This window comes from Lonchura striata, chromosome 18 (genome assembly GCF_050655825.1).
Source record: "Lonchura striata isolate lonStrDom1 chromosome 18, ASM5065582v1, whole genome shotgun sequence".
NCBI lineage: Eukaryota > Metazoa > Chordata > Aves > Passeriformes > Estrildidae > Lonchura > Lonchura striata.
The window spans coordinates 13703370-13723194 of NC_140720.1; the positions used below are offsets into that span (position 1 = coordinate 13703370).

Here is a 19825-nt window from a genome sequence, read left to right on the forward strand (position 1 = left end):
TCTGGCTTCTGCTTTGGCAGCGGGGCTGACAGACAGAGACTTTTCAATCTCGGGATCATCAATACCTCAGATTCCGACAGGACTCAGCTGCTTGGGAAGAGCTCAGAGCCTTGCTTGTACCTGCAGGCTTGGAATGATATTCCCTTATTGCTGCCTGAGCTGAGTGCTGAGGGACGTGTTTGAAGGAGAAAAAACCAACTCCAGCCTGGGGTGAGAAGAGAAAGGCTTGAATGAAACATCTCATCATTCAGAGATGACCCAGCAGTGACAGGAGCATGGCCCACAGCCAGTCCCTGACCTGGGGGTGCCTTTTCTCTTGGCTTTGTTGTGCTGATTTGACAAAAAATCATCACCAGCCCTTGCTGAGGCAGCACAAGCTTCACACAGGAAGGGCTGAGGCTGTGTGTCCTTCCAGGGAAACAGGGAATCCCAGCTCCTTTCCCTGGATATTTGGCATGGCCTTGTGCCTTCAGCACGCTGCTCAGGCTACTTTCAGCGTGCTCCCTGCACTGACAGAGCCATGAAGGGCGTTGTGCAAAGCTTTTCTGTGAGATGGATTGCTCAGGGAGGGTTTGGAGAAGAGAATCAGAGCAGAGCTGCTGAGGGTGAAGGGGTCAGACTGAATAATTGAAGGCAGATCTGCTCCAGTATCTTTCAGTAGCTTCTGCACTGTCTGCATGGGTGGGTGAGGCCTGGATGAGCTGAGATTTGCAAACCCCCTGTCAATTTACTTTCTGATTTTCGGCACAATGGACAGTGCTTTCTAAAGGCTCAGGCTGCAGTAGCTTTCATTCACAAGCATGGGAACTGCTCATCCTGAGCTTTTCTGCTTCTTCCTGGGCAAGGAGAAGCTAAAAATGCCATTTGAGAGAAAAAAAATAAGGCTAAACTTTACATTCTGACTTGTGATAAACCCCTGACTATACAAGTGGAAAATGGATTCAGGAAATTAGATTGGATATCAGGAAATTCTTGGATATTAGGAAGAATTTTTCCATGAAGGGGTGGTCAGGCATTGGAACAGGCTGCCCAAGGAGATGTGGAATCACCATCCTTGGATCCTTGGAAGTGTTCAAAATGTGTACAGTGTATGTGGCACTGGGGACATGTGGTGTATGAGGTGGTGCTGGTAATGGTAATGGTTAATGTGGTGTGGTTAATGGTAATATTTAGTTAATGGTAATGGTTAATGGTAATGGTTAATGGTAATGGCTGGACTTGGTCCTGAAGGTCTCTTCCAATCTTTGTGATTCCATAACAAACCTCTTCACCCCATCCATGGGCCCCCACTCCCTCACAGAGGGCTGAATGGTCTCTCATTAACATGTCTCCAAGGCCAGTGGGGCTTGGAGACAAGAAATGGCCAAATCCATGGTATTCCTGCCCTTCAAGAGACACAGTCTCAATCTATGCCAAGAGAAATATAGGTTGGATATTAGGAAAAAGGTTTTTCACAGAAAGGTGATAAAGTTCTGCAATGTCTGCCCGGGGAGGTGGTGGAGTCACAGTGATCCCTGTTTAAACCAGCCTGGATGTGGCACTGAGTGCCAGGATTGAGTTGAGGTGTTTGGGCTGGGTTGGACTGGATGATCTTGAAGGTCTCTCCCAACCCAGTGATTCTGTGATTCTAGGAAGTCTCTGGGGTCAGTGGGAGCTGCTGGCACAGTGCACAGCAAGCAGGCTGCAGGTAAAGCACCCTGACCCCAGGAGCACTGCTGATGGGGCTGGGAACAGCAAGGCCCTTCCAGCTCCTGCAGCAGTTCAGCAGCAGAACTCATGCACCAGAGCCCTCTCTCATGTGTGAATCTTCCCTCATTCATGACAAATTTCAAACCCATACATGGAAGAGGCAATGACTTCTCCACGTGTATTCCCCAGGGAGGCTGCATGCAGATTTTGCCCTGTGCCCAATGAGCAGTGGCCATTTCAACACCCTGAAGGGGAATAGATGGCTAAATCCTGAATTCAGGCTCAGTCTAAGCAAACAGAGCAAACAGAGCTCACTGCCAGAGGGATTTCACACTGCAGTTCTGAGTTTGCTGCTCAGCATTCATTTGGTTCTAATTGTGTACCTTGGCTGTGTTGGCATTGCATCCTCACATCCCTGCTAATGAGGAAGCAGGGCTGCTGCAAGCAGAAGAATCCTGTAGGGATGTTGGCAGCATCCCAGAGAAGGTATTTTAGACTCACTGGGGAAGTTCCAGACATCACAGATTATATATTTATACTAATTATGCCTTATCACTGGGGAAGGCCAGGACAGGCAGCGAATTCTTGGTGTAGGCAGGACTATGTTTTTGTAGCAGAAAGGCAAAATCACTTCCAGTGAAGGGAATAAGTTATCTCCCTAACCAAGAACCAGCACTTTTATAACTGGAGTATTAAGCACTACAGAGAACATTGCTTTGCCCAGGAAAGTCACATCTCCTCAACCCCCTCCTCTCCCTCTGTCCTTTCCTCCTGGACTTGGTGGTGCTTCAGGTTGGATGTTGCAGTTTGCCAGGAGATGCCCTGAGGACAGCCACGTCAGAGGTTCCCAATTCCTCCTCAGAGGAGGGCAGAGGGTGGAAATGCTTGCCCAGGACAGATGATGCTGCTCCTCATGGGTGTTTGGGGTCAGTGCAGTAGAGATGCTGAGTGTTCCCTGCCTGTGGCACTGTCATGGGAAGCCTGGGCTGCTGACAAGGACCATGGTGTAATTCCACTGCATGCACCTGTGTGACTGGAGAACCCAGCCCAGTGCACAGACAGGAGTGCAGAATAAGTGTGAGCATCACCCAAACGAGGACAAGCAACCCTGGATATGTCTCATCCACCTTGTCCAGTCCTACCCCAAATGCAAAACTGCATGGCGTGTCACAAACATCAGCTGCTTTTTCTTTATTTCATTGTCTTCAGCCCTCATACAACTACAAATTTAGCACTGCTGCTAAAGAAAAAAAGAGCAAACTACAGCCATTCATGGGGTAACATAATTTAAAACGTTGTGAGACAGCTGATACTATTAAAAATCATGGCCCTGTTACGGGCTTTCATTATTGATGGCTACTTGAGGAGACATACACTATAAAATATAAAGATAAAAAGTGAAAGGCTATTTAGATAGCTGTTCAGCTGAGTGCTGCTAGCATCAAATCAGTGGCACTGGAGAAATGAGAACAGACACACGGCACAGCCTCTGGACTAAATGTGTTCACATTCTGGGTCTGCCAGGGCTTCGCCTGCACAACGTACACTTTAAATCAAAGCAACATTGAAGTCAGTATTGATTGTTCTTGGAGATAGATTTTACCTTCAGGCACTGCTGTTTCCCAAAGGAGCGTGAGCAAGGACGTAAGTCTCTGTGCAGTGCTGGCTGCTCGTGGACAGGGATCTCCCTGAAATCCTCTGAAAACGATTCCTCCTCTGGAAGTACCCACTGCTGCTGCTGAGGGAGCGCTGCCTGTTCTTCAGGTACTCCCGGTAGTTTTTGGTCAGCAGGGTGTAGAGGAAGGGGTTGATGCAGCTGTTGCTGTAGGTCAGGCAGGTTGTCAAGTAATTAATGTTCTTCATCACCTTGGGAGACAAAGGGAAGGATTCATAATACTGGAAGAGGAGCTGCCATATCCAGAAAGGCAAGAAGCAAGCCCAGAAGACCAGCACTATGGTGAAGATTAAATAGAGCACCTTCTGGTTGGGCAGCCTCTTGGTCTGCTTGAAGGAAGCAGTCTGGGACACCCAGTAAATCTTAGCCAGGCGGATGTAAAGGTAGCCAATGACCACCCCCGGGCCCACGATGCTGGTGCCAAAAAGGATGGTGAGATAGACTTTGTAGGACAGCTTGCTCCAGGTGGGCAGGCAGATGCTTTTGTTGTCCCTTTGCACCAGCTGGATCATGATGAGCATGGGCAGGGTGAGCAGCAGGGACACCAGCCAGATCAGCACAGCAATGGCCTTGCGGTAGCTCTTGGACCTCTTCACCGTGTCCAGGGGCTTCAGCACGGCAAAGTAGCGCTCCGTGCTCATGACTGTGAGGGTGAAGATGCTGGCGTGCATGGTGAGGAAGTCCAGGCTGAACAGGATGCGACAGCCAACGTCCCCAAAGTACCACTTCTGAATGAAGTAGGTCCCGACGATGAAGGGGATGGTGAGGAGGTAGAGCAGGTCGGCCAGCGCCAGGTTGATGATGTAGATGTACATGGAGGCAGAGGAGCGCAGGTAGTGGCACATCACCAGCAGGGTGTAGACGTTGCCTGTCACCCCCACCACGCACATGAGCGACAGGATGGCCCCGATGGTGCAGATGGCAATCATGTCCTCCGTGGAGCCCGCGGCCCACGCGCCGTCCCCGGTGGCGTTGGCGGAGACATTGGGCCTGATTCTGAACACGCTGCCCTCACTTGTGTCTGTCACCATGTAGGGGGTGGTGGAGAAGTGGCTCTCCAGCTCGTCACTGAGGGACATCCTCCTGGGTTTAAATGCCAGAAGCTTTGCTCATGTCACAGGGGTCGGAGGGGGTTCTCTCTGCTCCGAGAAACGTGGCCGCTGGGAGCTGTAGAACCATTTCTTAGCGGTGTCTCATCCAAGGACCATCTGCATTCTCCACTAGAGGAAAGACATCAAAACCAACATATTAGAAATCTGCCAGAGCAACACAAAAGTTCATTTAGAAGTTACCTGTCCCTGAGCACGTATCTGCACTGCCTGAATGTACCAAAGGTCTTTGGCACCGAGGCCACTCTTGTAGGGCTGGTGCTGTCATTGCAAGAGCCCAGCTGTGAGCTGTGTCCATGGAAAAGAGACAAAAAAGGTTGTGTGGATCACTGGAACCACTTACTGGAGTCCTTAGTTTGGGGTTAGAGGAAAAAAATATCCTTCCTAAATTTATAACGATGATTTAGAGCTATCAGCATGATTGTTTAAACCTCTTTGCCACATTCTTAACTCTGAAGGAGCGGAAGACCCCTAAAAAGGGAAAACAAACTTCAGATTTATCATTTGCAGCCAAATTGTCTGTTCTGAGTTAGTGATGCATTCAAAGTCCTGTCCAGCATTCCTGCAGCGTTTTCACAGAGCAGCTTCCCTTGAATGAGAAGCTCCTCCTCTGTCCTGCAGTTTCAAACAGCATTCGAGTGATGGAGAAAAAGGCACTTCATAAAGCAAAGTGCAGTTTCCCTGTGGGATTTCTGTGTCTGTAAACACAGGGTTTTTCACCCTCTCTGTCCAGTGTGACACCAGAGATGTCCATGTGCCTGTAAAACAGATCTGTCTCAGCCAGAGCTGGTGTGAACCTGCCTCAACAGCCTTGAGCAGCGAGGTGTGAGGCAACATGTGAGGAAACTCTGTAGGTGGGAGCCTCTGCTTAGCTCACACTCGGTGCTGCACAAATCAGGACTCTGTTGCTCTCAATTCACTCTAGGTGTAGGCAAAAGAAGAGCAAACCTTCCTCAGAGAAAGCTGAATAAGTAGCTAAAATGCCCAGATTTTAAGGGCATACCAAAAGCCTGTGCCATCCTAAAGGTCACTGCATACAGAAGTGCATTTGCACTGTGTGTTTTACAGCACTCAGGCTGTCTCTTTTTCTTTGGAAAACGCTGAGGAGGAGGGGTGCTGGACTGCCTTGTCCTTATAGGGCTCAGCAGGCAAAAATTTCCCTCTGCCTTGTTCCACTGGGCAGGCTGGATTTGTTTAATCCTGGGAATTTGCAGCGTTTCCCAGTGAGTTAGGTGTCCCTTTCCCTCCTCACCAGCTCTGCCTCCTTTTCCTCTTTCCTCCCACTGTCTCCTTGGCAGGAGCATTACAGTCCCCCGCTGCCCTTGTGTCACCCTGTCAGTGACCTCTGTGGCCTTGAGGATGGACAATTTTCATCCTCTTCATGACCTGCCCTCACCTTCTCCCCATTACCTGCTGAGGATGGCGGGTACTGCAGAGATGTCATAAAAAACTCTGGATAAGAGAGGACAACTGAATGCAGAGGGAGATTTCCCCTCACGTAGCAATTGGGATAAAAGTACAAAAAAACAGAGAAACACACAGAGCCCGTGTCCCACCCCAGTCCCTTGAGTGCAGGTGAGAGATGAGCATGGTTCTGCAGTGCTCAGTGCTCCTTCAGGACAGTGCTGCTCTGGGCTGTCTCCACAGCTTCACCAGCATCAAGATCCATTTCTTGGACCTTGCAATTCCAAATCTTCCCCGTCCTGCTCCTGCTGTGCCCTTCTGCTGTAGGGCAGGTGTGGCCAGTCTGTCCCACTCCCTCGGTGTCCCTTTTATCGGTTGGTGTCCGAGCTGGCAGTGCAAATGACTTCCAAGCTGCTCCAGGATCTGTGGCTGCTCCTCTGCCTCACAACCAGCAGAAGGGCACAGAAATGAACAGCTCTGCATGGGATGCTCCAGCTGAGCCCGGAGCTGGTCCCACACGCAGCTCTCGGCTCGGTGTGCTGGTGATAGCTCATTTTCAGGAGCGTTATTTCCGTGCCTCAGGTGCTGCCTCCTTGCAGCTGCCTCATTTGGCATCCCAGGGACTTGTAGCAGATTTGTGCCATGCTGGTGCCTGTCTGTGCAGCTCCCTGGAGTGACAGCTCCTGCTGGAGAGAGCCGAGCCCACTGCATCTCCCTGCTCTGCTCCTCTTCTGCTGAACCTGCCTTCTGCTCCATTCATAAAATTCCTACAGCACTATTTCCATTCAGACACTTCGCCCATCTCCAGACAGAGCTAGAAGAGGAAAATTAAGCCAAATGGGGAGCGCTTGCATAATTTTAAAGTTCCCATCAATGCTGCTCTCGTACACAAACACACACTCACATGCACACACAACAGAGAGCTTGTTATTCCAAGCAGCCATTCAAGCATCTTACGGTCCAGGCGGTTTTTCCAGCCAATCTTGCCTTTCCCTCTACGATATCATCCCACAGGAGTACCATGCACATTTACAGCTGTAAACAGAAATGAATTTCTCCTGCTCAAACCTTGCTTTTAAATCCGTCAGATGAAGTTTCCTACGAGAAAGAAAATAATAATAATAATAAAAGTATATCTAGTAGTATCAAAGCTGGAACTTAAAGAAAGAAAAACTGAAAAAGAGGAAAAAAAATAGAAAGAAGAGAATCCTTCTTCATGGGCAGAGAGCGAGAGATCCCAGGGCTGTGTCGCATCTGGAGCGGCAGGGGCAGGAAGGGAACGTGCTGCCAGCCAAGAATGTTTGAAATCTGGGCGCTCTTAATACTCTCATTCCCCTCCCTCCACTCGTGCTGGCTATTTTCGCTCCCCGGTGACGTGAGGCATAGCGTGGCTGTGCTGCAGCCAGCGAAGAGCCTGTTTAAAGCAGCAGGGTTTGATAAGCCTGGTTATCAAGGCTCGCTCAGCTGCATCCCCCTGCCCCACTCTGGGCATTGAGAGGCTCGAGTTGTTCCATCCCAGGAGTGCTGGAAGGCAAAGAACCCTCTGGACAGCACACGGAGAGGGAGAATTCCCAAATTCCCAAATTCCCAAATTCCCGAGGCTGCCCGAGCAAAGCCAGCACGGCTGGGGAAGGAGAGCGGGCCAGGGAGGGTTAAAATCCTGCAGGAGGGTCACATTCCTGCGGAAGGGAAGCAGCAGAGCTCCTTGATTTGGAGATCCATTCCGAAGCCAAGCTGAAGTTTATTTGGGTTGGATGGTGTACCGACAGATGAATCCGTGCAGCGGGATCACACACTGCAGCACCCGAGACATTTCAGGCTGGCAGGAACAAAATATTGCCAAAGTTGTTCAGGGGCTGGGTGGATCCCTTTCCCCAGTGATACTTGTGAGAAATGCTACTCACTTTCAAAAATTTGAAAAAGGTTTATTAAAACCTTTCAAAAATTACAACAGAAAACCGAATAGAGAAAATAAATACGGTGCTGGGAGCAAAGGATTTTCCCCACCATGTGCTCATCCACACAATGGAGGTTTCGCCTTTTAACCCTTTGGTCCCTCCCAAAGTTCTGTCCATTGACTCCTTTGCTGTCCAGTGGTGGAGGTCACATCCTTACATCTTTTTCAGAGGTCCTGTGTTGCCATAGTGACAAGCAGACCCTCCCAAATATCCCAGATACCCAGGTCACCCCATGATAACAACACAACGGGGGTAAAACACAACTATAAATCTCTAAAACTTCTCTTAACATATATACATGATATTTGCCCTTTAATTTGTAGAGTTGACGATTTCATTACTCATTTATCACATACTCAAACACAGAGATCAGCCCAGCAGTGTTTGGATGGGACTGGTGCCGGGAGATGCTGAAAAACTCTGGATTGTTTTGTGAGCAGTGGACGTTGTGCTGGTTGCTTGCACACAGTGGGATTGCTCTTGCTCCCAGTTTCCTGCCTTGTCTCTGAGGGCTGCAGGGAATCGCTCCTGATCCGTGCCAGGGGGAGGTGAGGAGCCCTCACCTCTCCCAGGTGTCTCCTGCAGGACACAGTGTGTGGGAGATGCTGGCAGCCCCACTGCCTGCTTCTCTGGGCACCCACAGTGGGCAGGGGATGCTTCCCAGCCCTGGGCTCCTGGGAGAGACCAATCCATCCTGAGTGCTGCTCCCTCCTCTGCCTTTTTCCGTGGATACTCAGGTTATTTCTTCTGTGTTCTCAACTGTCTCCACAGGCCCCCAAATGGGTAATAATTAGCATTGACTCCATGGTTGCAGAAGGCCGATCTATTGCTTTATTATTATCTCATCCTATACTATATTATACTATATTTATATTACACTATATTACACTAACAAGAATTATCACTCACTAGAAAACCCATGACTCTCTCTGCTGAGAATCCCAACACAGCTGTTGGATCCAATTTGTCAATGAATCCAAAACACCATCACCAGAATCCAATCAAGCAATCACATTGGGTAAAAAACCTCACAGCACATTCCACGTGGGCACAAACACTGAGCAGCAGTGAGATAAGAATTGTTTTGATCATTCTTTTCCCTCAAGAAAATGCCTGGGAAAGTCTGTGCCTGCTCTCTGTGGCCAGAGAGCTGCTGCCATAATCAGCTTTCTGCACTCTGGGTGTCTGGAGGTGCATCTTGTGTCTAAGGGCAGTGGGAGCCCAGTTTGGCTCCAAACTGGGACAGCTTGGTGACAGCTTGGTGGAAGAACGTGGACAACTTGGTGAGCCCTGGCTGTGCCTGTCCCCACAGTTGGACAGCTGGGTTCTGCTCAGGGACAGCCTTTTGAGATCTTGGCTTAAGAAAAAATCCATGTGGAAGCTGGATTTTACTGTAAAAATAGATCTTTGCAGCTCTAGCAAGAGATGGCTGAGAAACCCCAGCCTGAACACTCACATGTACGTTTTGCTCTGACTTTGCTTTTTGTGTTTGGTCCCTGGAAATCTTTGGAGAAGTGTGGGATGGGAGCTGCTGCTCAGGCTGTCTTCTGAGGAAGATCCAAATTCCTGGATCAGGAATGGTCTGGCCAGCAGGAGCAGGGAGGTCATTCTTCCTTGGAGAGATTTGAGTTGGGCTAAAGCTCTTTGGGCAGTGCTTATAGCTGGGTGCTGCTAATTCACATACACTGGTGGCTTTCTGTGGCCAACATGGCACAGCTGCCTCTTTAAACTTTAAATTAAGCCATCTCCAAGATTTTGTGGAGACAGTTGCCCTCTCAGTCTACACAGCCCCATTTACACTTTTATTTGCAAGGTTTGAGATGTGCTATTGGATCTTCTCCATCCTTTGACCTCCTCACCTTCTCTTTGGTTCCTGGAATAGCTGCAGTGAGTGTAATCACCAGGGGGAAAGCAGCAAGCTCTCGGAGGCAGAAGAGATCATTGCTTCCCTCCATCTGCTGAGAAAAGCTTCTCTCACAAGTGTCTGTTGGAGAAGCTCTTCAGGGACAGGATTTGGCTTGGGTAATATGTCACATTTTCCTCATTGCCAGTTAAAATCTGATCATGTCTTTGTGAACAGTTTTGAGAGCTGGGATAATGGTCACAGACAAATGTTAATTAATTCTCTTTATTGCAAAGCATTTGAGATCAACAACAAAAATCACAGCAGAATTCTCCTGGAAATCCCTCAAATCATCATCAAGAAAGCCATGGATAGTGCAGACACACTGAGGCACACCTTCCATGGGCCAGAAGCTGTTGCTACACTAGACACAAAAGCCTCTTTGATATTATTTTCTATCCCAAATATCCTGGTCAGCACCTCTGTGCTCTGCTCTGCCTGGTGCAAACCACACAATTCCTTTGCAGTTTGGTCCCATGTCCTCAGCCTCTCCTCCTCTGTTCAGCTGAACAGCTGCCCTGCTCCCTCTTCGAAACCATTCTGTATTCTTCAGCCCTCATAGCTGGGAATTAGAAGATTTAGGAAAGTGCTCTGGGGCCAGAATCCTGTTAGGAAAAAGTCAGGCTCCATAATTTCCAGCTGCTGCTGCTGATCCCAGGGGTTTTCTCAGCACGGAGGGCAGCACACATCCTCAGCCTGGCAGCAAAGATTTCTGCTGGAGCTCTCAAAACCCTCTCACAGGAGACAAGAGATGGAGTGTGAAAAGTTGTCTGGCAGTGCATAAAGAGCAGCAAATGTCACCACGCTGAGTTTGTGCCACTGTGGACTCGGGGGTGGCATTTGCCATCCTGCACACAGTGGGGTGGGGCTGGGGATGGTGGCAGCTGGTGCTGCTGTGGGTCACCTCTCTGGAGCAGCAGATGCTGATTCAAATGCTCCTTTTAAAAACTGCTTTTCTACAAGAAGTCACATTCCCACATAATTTCTGCCCTTCCTTACTCTGATAGGTAACTTCTACCCCCAGTGGTGGTGGCTCAATGCTGGCTTTCAGTGCCTGTCTTCACTTCCTAGAGGAGACAGTAAGGGAGACAATAAAGTCCTTTTTTCCCCCTTGTGGCAGCATCAAACTGAGCAAAGTCCTCCTGATGCTGTCAGCCCCTCTGGGGCTGCAGCCCCTCTCTACTCTGCAGGTGGGAACAGCTCTGTGCAAGGGCCTTGAAAAGGAAAGGCTTGCAGCTAAAAGCACTGTCAAAAATGACAGGTGCTAGTTAAAAGTATGTGCCAGTTTTTAAATAAAGCATTTTGCCCTCCATGGGCTGCTTCCTGGGATGAAAAACAGGGAGCAGATGCCTACTCTGTGCCAGTCCCTCTCTGCAGGGACATCAGTGTCACCAGCACAAGGTCTGGGCAGCAGAGGACAGGGCACAGGGGGGGGGGCTGTGCAGTGTTTGTTCCTCTGCTGGAACTTTTGATGTAGGAACAGGCTGGATGGAGGGTGCTGGCTGAAGTGAGCAGTGGATGTGGCACTCCACCTGTGCCACACTCCCTTGTGGCTCCTTCTTTCATTTCCCTTCTCTCAGGGTGCAGCACTCCCCTGCCCACTGTCCCTTCCCACCATTGTCTGCTCCTTCAGAGGGAAGTGCCTCCTGGCATTTTGTGCCAGAGGGAAATTCCTCTGGAAATGGCCCTAATGTAGAATAAATGGCTTAATTCCCTGGTCAAAAGCAGTGGGAGGACTGAGCAGGTGCCTGGTTCCACAGTTGGAAAGCATGCTTGATTGTCTCAAAATGCTTTTCTTTGCCTTGGTTTGGTCCAAAGTACCACTTTACCTGATGGAGGCTTTTTTGTTCCCAGGTGCTGCCCCACTCAATGGGAAGGGGCTGCCCACAGCAGATGGGGGGGCTGAGGCTGTGCTTGGGGTTGCTGAGGGCTCCCCCCAGCCCTGGTGTGAGAAGGGGGTGCAGACAAGCCCACGGAACTGTATCAGTGCTACGGTGCCCAACCAACAGGGAGAATGATGTGCAGAACTCCATGATGTCAGAAGGATAATTAATTACTTTATTGTATTATACTAAAGCTATATTACACTATATTACTAACAAGAACTATCATGAACTAACTTACAAACCTGTGACTCTCTGCCAAGAGACCCAACACAGCTATGAACTAATTTGTCAATGAATCCAAAACACCAGCACCAGAATCCAATCAAGCAATCACCTTGGGTAAAAAAAATCTCCATAATGCATTCCATAGGGGCACCAACACAGGAGCAGTGTGGGAACTCAGGATATCCTCCTGGCTGTCTCCAGACCCTGGCACAAAGTCAAAAACTCCTGTGGCTTCCATTTTAGCCCGTGGAAAAAGCTGCCAACTTTGTATGAGGAATTACAAGCCACAAAGGTTTGAGTAGTGTGGTAGCTGAATTAGCACAGGGTGGAAAAGTAGAATCTGGACCCTGAGAGGGCAGCAAATGAAGTAAGAATTGTTTTGATTCTCTTTGCTTCTCTCACAGCTTCTCTCAGGATAAATCCTGAGACAACTGAGTCTCTCTCTGTTCAGAGGATGTGTGAACATCACAGAACAGCCCATCTGCAGCCCAGGCCATGCCCTTGTGCCCCTCTTAGACTGGCTGCTCTGGTGCAACTCAGTTTATTTTGAGTTTGCATCACTGTGGTGGCCAAGGCCACAGCAAGGGAACCCCTGACATGCCCTGTGCTGATCCCACCTGCTCCCTTCCTGCTCTCATCCATGCTGAGCTGCTCTGTCAGTGCCCTGAGATCATCTCCTCTTATTCCTCAAGCACTTGGTATGGTACAAACTCCTCTCACCTCACCCTGTGTGTGGACACAGCACCTTCTTGGACTCACTGCAAATATTTAATTCTCTTTGCAGATTTCCCACGCAAAGCACTGAAAAACTTGTGGCAGCAGGCACAAAAAAAACCAGCAGCAAGACATGGCATGAAAGTAACATGAAGCTGCAGCACAAAATACCCTGGTGGTACATTTTTATTGTACATTTTTGTACATTTTGTTGTACATTTTTTGTGGTGCAAAATTGGAGGTCTTTGCATTTAAAGAAGATTGTTCTCAGTGGGCTGGGAACTGCCTTTGGGTGCTTCATATGGCTGAAGATGGGGAGGGGTTTGAGTTTGGGTTTTGGGAGGGGTGTCAAAGCTGTTTTATTGGGCAGACAAAGGGAACAGCATGCCTTGTTTTCCAGACTAGTCAAAATGTACAAACACCTGTATAATGAAAAAAAAACATCCCAAGGGATAAAAAAGGCCCCACTCAGTGCAGAAGCCACCAGTAGTTTGAAATTCTCTCGTGTGTCTCCAGACCCTGAGGACGTCACCTCTGCTTTCCCTTCAGGGTGCTGTGGGATGCAGTTCTTGCCCCCATGATGGAGCTGCTGTCTCTGGCAGTGGCTGCTCCAGCTGTACTGGCTTTCTGCTCTTTAATCCTGTTTTGCATCCCGGGACTGTGCAGATGAAGAGATTTAGGTGAAATGAAGTGCATCCTTTCACATGCTTACACACCCTGGCTGTGCTCCAAGCCACCCTGACTCCACCACGTGTAAACAAGGAGGGAATATTGCCTCTGAAGTGTGTGCTCAGAGCTGCAGGGAGCTTTCCTGTTGGAATCTGAGCTATTGATGATCCTGAGATTGTAGAAAGTCTCTGTCTGTCAGCCCCCTGCCAAAGCAGAAGCCATCATTGGTCTGTGCTGGTTTCCAAGTTGTTTATTCTGTTTATCTCTCACATGTTCTGCTGCCCTGCCCAGCTCTGTCCTGCAGGGCAGCGTGTGGGGCTCTGCCCTCAGTGGGATGTGACAAACATTAAATACCAGAAACTCCCTGGGCTGCATTTACAAGAACGTGCCAATATCTGTCACCTACGTTGGACAGTGTGTCCCCAGCCTGAACCAACAGAAAAATGCCAACACCACAGTGAGACATGGAGGGCATGGAGAAGGAGAAAAAGGACAAGGCACACCCAATTTCCTCCATCTTGTCCCCTTTGGACCCCTCATCTAGAATCCTAAAATTTTACTTTTGCACCCGTGCCACACTTAATTATTACTTCTATCAAACACTCAGAGCTGGTAATTCACCCTGTAATATTGAAAACTCTTTTCCATGGCCAGAGATCACAGCCAGTGTCTCTGGGGGCTCTGTCCAGGGGGGTTCTTGACCCCTGCCAGGGTCCCAGACCTGCCAGGGCAGCCAGAAGGAAGCCCTGCATTCCCACAGTTTCCCAAGCATCTTCTGTGCTCAGAGCACTTCAGGCTGCTCTGGTCCCCTCCTGAGCCCCTGGCAGAGGAGAGCCTGTCCCATCCCTGCCACCCCAATCTCCACAGTTCAGTGTTGGCCCACACCCTGGCTATTCCCGTGTTGCCAGCACTCTTTCTAGCAGGGCTGAAAAGCCAGCACTGTCTTTAGCAGGGATTTTGGAACGAGGTGCTTCTCCAGGCTGGGGCACTGAAGTGAGAAGCAGCCAGGCTCAGGGGCTGGGCTGGCAGGAAGCCTCGAGGCTCTTCCCACTTTGCAAGTTTGCTGTGTTCAAGCCAAATGAGAGAGGCTGGGCACCTGCTGCAGGGGAGGATGGCTCTTGAGAGCCTTTAAACACCTCCAGTGTTAAGTGCAAGCAAAACATTCCAGGATTTTGGTGGCTTGAAGCTCCTTTTGCCAGCCTGCATTAGCAGCGCGTGACTCAATTTGCTAATGACTGCAATTAGATATCCCACAACTTTGCAAAGAGGCTCTGGGTGACCTGTGCTGGCCTTGGCTGAGTTCCTGTCCCCTTGGGATATTATCCAAGTGATGGTCCAGGACTCTGTGCCAGTGCAACATCTGGCTGTGCCTCCTCCTCTCAGCGCAGCAAGCAGAAATCCCTCGCTGTGCATAAAAAGCAGTGGGAGCTGGCAGAACTTCACTGGGGCAGAAGGGAAGGGCAAATTTTTGCCTTTGCTACCTGTGCCACCTCTGCCCAGCAGTTTGAAGCATTTTACCTTCAAACCTACCTGACCAGAGCTGCTCCTGGCATGGCTGTGCCCTGGCAGCCCCACTGCCATGCCCGGGGCACAGTGCAGGGACCCACTTGGCTGTTTGATGCCCACTGATTACATGGCATGGCCTTGGCATGGCCTTTGGGAGCACATTTATTACATTGCAAGGGCTTGGCATGGTCTGTGTGAGCACAGAGGAGCATTTCTGCTGGCAGTGCAGCCCTAGCTGGGAGACTCAGATATTATCAGTATCAAGAAGAAAACCTTGAGATAAGAAATACTGACTTAGAAATGCTTAGAAATGCCATGGAGCAGGACAGACATTTCTGAGAGAGAAATGGAGCTAGAAACAAGTTTAAAAGGATGGCCTTGCAAATAAGACTGAATGGATACTTTGGAGAAATAGAACCATGAAAGATGCATTATAATGGGACCCATGAGGGGTAATTTTAGATTATTGGCTTTAAGACATTTACAGCATGGTGTGGCAAAAGCTGAGAGGCCAAGAAATGCTTATAATGTATTGTAATTAAGAAATACGATATATACACAGATATATAGAGAGAAATAGAACTATGAAAGATGCACTGCATCAGGACCCATGAAGAGTAATTTTAGATTATTGGCCTTAAGGCATTGACAGCATGGTGTGGCAAAAGCTGATAGGCAAGAAACATTTATAGAGAATTGTAATTAAGAAAGATTTGGCTTCTGATTGTGATGGTGTGAATTATAACATCTGTATTGTCTCACCTTCCAAAAGAGACTGAAAATGGAATAAAAGTTTTTAAAACACCTCTCAGCTGGCCCAGAAAAGGACCTAATGTGACACCCTGGAGCTGCTCAGAACATGGTGCTGTGCTGCTGGGATGGGCAGGCTCCCCATGGAGGGAAAAGCAGACAGGCTGAGCAATGGGAAGCCTTGGCAATATCAGCTTGTGCACTGTAAATCAGGAGCTGGCCTGTCCCTTCATCCCTCAGCTTGCTGCTGCTCCACGCTGCTGTTACCAGCCCAGCTGTGGGCAGCATAACTTACCCAAATCCTCCGGCCACCTCCTTTGGCCACGCCGTGGCTGTGACAGCTGTGCTGACATCCCACACCTCATTCTCCCATTGCTCAGGTTAATGAACTCAGCCCTCAGCTCTGTGTGCACTGAATAACAGAATAACCACAGGCCAATTCTTTGCAGCCAGTTCTCTTGCATTATTTATAGAAGAGGAGTAGCACACTGTCCTTGAGGGAAATGTATGGACACTTGCCTGTCAGCCTGTCATACTCGTGTCTGGACCCAGGTATCTCTTTTTCCCATCTCCTCTTTCCAGTAAAGTTAGCTTAAAAAAAAAAAAAAAAAAAAAAAGGCCAAAAAATGATGAGCTAAAAATATAGCTGATAAAACTTTGACTTCAGAAAGACAAGCCCTTGTCCCACTGGTATTGACTTAGCAGCTACCTGAGCTGAAACCCTTCCTGTGGCTGCACTGAAATCCCTTCAGCAGGGCAGTCCACACATCTCAGCTTGTCTTCTTGCTCTAATTCCTGCCTACAGATGATGCAAAGATGACACAAGTGCCCTGTTGCAATGCTGCTCTCCAGGCCTGAGATTTCACAGCTCAGAGCTCTCCTGTGGAGTTAATCAGTAATTCATACACCTCCTCCAAAATCCCAGCCTTCTTCAAAGCCTCTTAAAACCACGGATCAGTAATGTTAGAGAAAAGACACTTCTGTAATTAAAAAATGTGCTTCCACTGATATTTTCCATGGTAAATATTAATTGAGACAATCACTTTTAAAGGATTTTTTCCTGTTGCTTCACCTGAAGCCTAAGGGTGTCAGTATTTAGCAAAATACTGTGATTTAATTTCAAACTTTCTCACCCAGGGCTCCCTAATGTCTCATTTTCCAGCTCACAAGAGACCTCAGCATTTCAACTTTCCATTCTTGTTTGGAATTGAAAGTAATTTCAAATGCCTAAACTCCTGGTTTCAATTCCTTTTTTGGGGCTAAATGATGATTTTCCTTATAAAAGTCTTCTATTCTCTTTTCTGCTAGGTTTTTACTGATGAATGTGTGCAAGCATTTCCCTAATCTAAAGAAAATCAGCATGCACAAGAAAATTTATATTCTTCCTTTTACCCTGTGCAGCTTTAATTTCACCCAGCACCAGCTTCTGCCTCGTGCTTCCCAGGGGGAATTGTGAGGCTCGTGGTTTTCTCAGCATTACCTCTAACCAGGGAAACAATCCCATAAAAACAATTTGGTTTATTTAATAGCCTTAATCATAATTTTATGTCTAGAGAGACAAATACAAATGCTGTCAAACACAGCTTTCCTCTCCCCCCGCACCTGGAGCCTGGCTGATCGATCGTGGAGTCTTTGCTTCTTTTTTGCCAGGGTTGGGATTAAATGCACAAGATGGAATTTCTTGTTTAGACTCAGATGTTTATTAATTTTTATCTCTGTTACAGTCTCACAAACCCTGAGTTCTGCAGCACAAGGCTTTTGAAGGATAAACTGTCAATTAAGAAATGACACCTAAATAATTTTTAGTTTTAACCCAATAACCAACCACCCGTGGTCCACAATGTGGACTTTTTTATCCAATTACACAAAACCACCCAAACCGGAGGAGGAGGAGGAGGAAGAGGAGGAGGAGACAAAGAAGAAGAAGAAGAAGAAGACACCATGCTGTCAATGCCTTAAGGCCAATAATCTAAAATTACTCTTCATTGGTCCTGTTACAGTGCATCTTTCATAGTTTGATTTCTTTCTATATATCTGTGTATATATCGTATTTCTTAATTACAGTACACTATAAGCATTTCTTGGCCTCTCAGCTTTTGCCACACCGTGCTGTAAATGCCTTAAGGCCAATCATCTAAAATTACCCTTCATGGGTTCTGCCATAATGCATTTTTCATAGTTCTATTTCTCCAAAGTACCCAGTCTTATTTGCAAGGCCATCCTTTTAAACTTGTTTCTAGCTCCATTGCTCTCTCAGCCATGTCTGTCCTGTTCCATGGCATTTCTAAGTCAGCATTTCTTATCTCCAGGTTTGCATGCAGATGCACACACTGTGTGAGCCTTCTGTCAGGCTTTGAGGATCCTCTACAAATCCATTTCCCTCATTTGCCTACTAGGGGGGCTTTGTCTTGGCCAGAGGTGTCTGCCAGGTCCTTGCAGATCCTGGTGTGTCCTGGCTCACCAGCAGCTCCCAAGGGCAGCACTGGGAGCTCCCCATCCCTGCAGGCAGCAGCTGGGCTGGGATGCTGTGAACAACTTCTGGAGAAGCTGCTGCATTTTCCTACTGCAGATCCTGGGCGTGTTTTGGGTCAGGGAGTGCTCCTGGCTGGGAGGAACCACAGGGCTGCAAAGCCTGGGCTTGGTGCCCCTGCCCTGTGTCACACCACAGATCCCTGCCCTGGCACTGCCCTCCCACGAGGAGCAGCAGTGCCCAGAGCCAGACCCAGTCCTGGCACTGGCTGCAACATCTGTGATTGCTCCTTTCTCCGAGCTCCAGAAGGGCTTGGAGGTATCTCCTCATCTGGAGCTCATCTCTGGCTCTGAATCTTGGCACATTTGCCTGAGCAATTCCCTTCCTAAGCTGGAAACCCTTAATCCAAGAGGGCAGAGGAGTGTGGTAGGGAGAGGAATGTGGGGATGGGGGACTTTGGGGTTTGTTTGATGGGTTGGGTTTTTTGTTTGGGTTTTTTCCCCCCAGGTTTTCTGTGTTATCAGCACATGCCCAGCAGTGGTACTTGCTTAAGCAGCTATAATTTCCTCATTCCTTCTGGTGTAAACCTGCCCAGCATCTCAATGCTGCCATTTGATGTTTTCTCTGAAGTATGAGAGGCAGCAGCAGTGAATAAAATCATCCTTTATATTGGTGGACCTGCTAGTCAGGATTAGGGGATAATCAATTCTTTATTTATCTCTGCCACCTCTTCCAAGGTCAGGATTTACACTATTTTTTTTTTTTTTTTAATTTTCCCCCCTCTTTCGTAGATCTGTCTCTGCTTTAAAAAGCCTTGAGAGCATGTTGCAGCCAGTTTCACTTTGGAAGGTGCTGAATTTGAAGCAGCAGACTGAAGGCACAAATATATTAATCCCCCAATTTCCATGCAGTTATGTATTGGTTGTCAGCAACCTCAAGAAATGCAAACCAGGCTGCTTTTTTTAAATGCTTGTGAGCATCAAGAGGCAAAGATGCTCTGCTGCCAGGGTTTGTTCATTTGAGATTTTGTTAATTTTGAGATTTCTTTGTTAATATATTAATGAGTGTGGTGGGTCTAGTGTTGGTTATTAGTGTATTCACTTCTTGTTGTGAGGTAGGATTAGGAGAAAGGTAAAGTAGGTTTAAAATTTTAAAAGGGTATCAAGAAAAAATTATTAATAGTAATTAAAGAGTAATAAGAATTAGAATAAAACCTTTAGAATAATTATTTTCTCTTTATAACTTTTTAAATTGATAATGTAAAGAAACAAAACTTAAAATTTTAGTTAGTTTACTACTTTTAGAATAGGATTTTTTTTATTTATTTAGGGAGAGAAATCTTTTTGTTAACATTATGGAGACTTTTCTATAAGGAAAATAGTTATTTTGTGGTTTTTAATTTTTTTATGACCAGTAGTTGTTTGTGGAAATTTGTAATTGTGAATTTATTTTGTTTTTTAATTTTCTAGAAGTTTTTTAATAGTTGTGTTTATGGTTTATGTTAATTTACCCAGGGAACAGTCTGTGGTACTTCATCTCACCTGGGCAAAGGTTTGTGGGATAAAGGCAATGACCCCATGGAGCTGTGTGAGCTCCAGCCACCCTTGGGCTGCTGCATTGTTGGCCAAGGCTCTGTGACTTTGACTAGCCAAGGATTGCAAGGAGGGATCAACATTGGTCCTCTAGTTTTTGAAGGATTTGCTTTATTTTGATTATTTTTTCTAGTGCTTTGCAGTGGGTGCTGCTCACTGAGCTTTGTAGGACCCTAAGGGTCCTTTGTAGGTCCTCCTAAGGGTCCTTTGTAGAACCTCCTAAGGGTCCTACAAAAAGTCATTTGTAGGTCCTTTGTAGGTCCTCCTAAGGGTCC

At 47.7% G+C, this 19825-nt stretch overlaps 2 protein-coding genes across 4 annotated transcripts in view; one reads left to right on the forward strand and one right to left on the reverse strand.

Moving 5' to 3' along the window:
* The window catches only part of LOC146765841 (uncharacterized), an 87160-nt gene that overhangs the window by 50763 nt on the left and 16572 nt on the right, over positions 1–19825 (forward strand). The window lies entirely within an intron of this gene.
* LOC110473343 (urotensin-2 receptor) lies at positions 2866–8334 on the reverse strand. 3 transcript variants are annotated; one of them, XM_085556925.1, is made up of 3 exons: positions 6946–8334; positions 3667–4584; positions 2866–3555 (listed from the first exon to the last, which is right to left on the reverse strand). In XM_085556925.1, exons 2-3 carry the CDS (start codon positions 4441–4443, stop codon positions 3295–3297), a joined length of 1038 nt encoding a protein of 345 aa, XP_085413051.1. In that variant the 5' UTR covers positions 4444–4584; positions 6946–8334; the 3' UTR covers positions 2866–3294. The 3 variants fall into 3 exon arrangements, with proteins under 3 accessions (XP_085413051.1, XP_085413049.1, XP_085413050.1); XM_085556923.1 differs by having other exon boundaries at positions 2866–4584; positions 6946–8328; XM_085556924.1 differs by having other exon boundaries at positions 2866–6691; positions 6946–8328.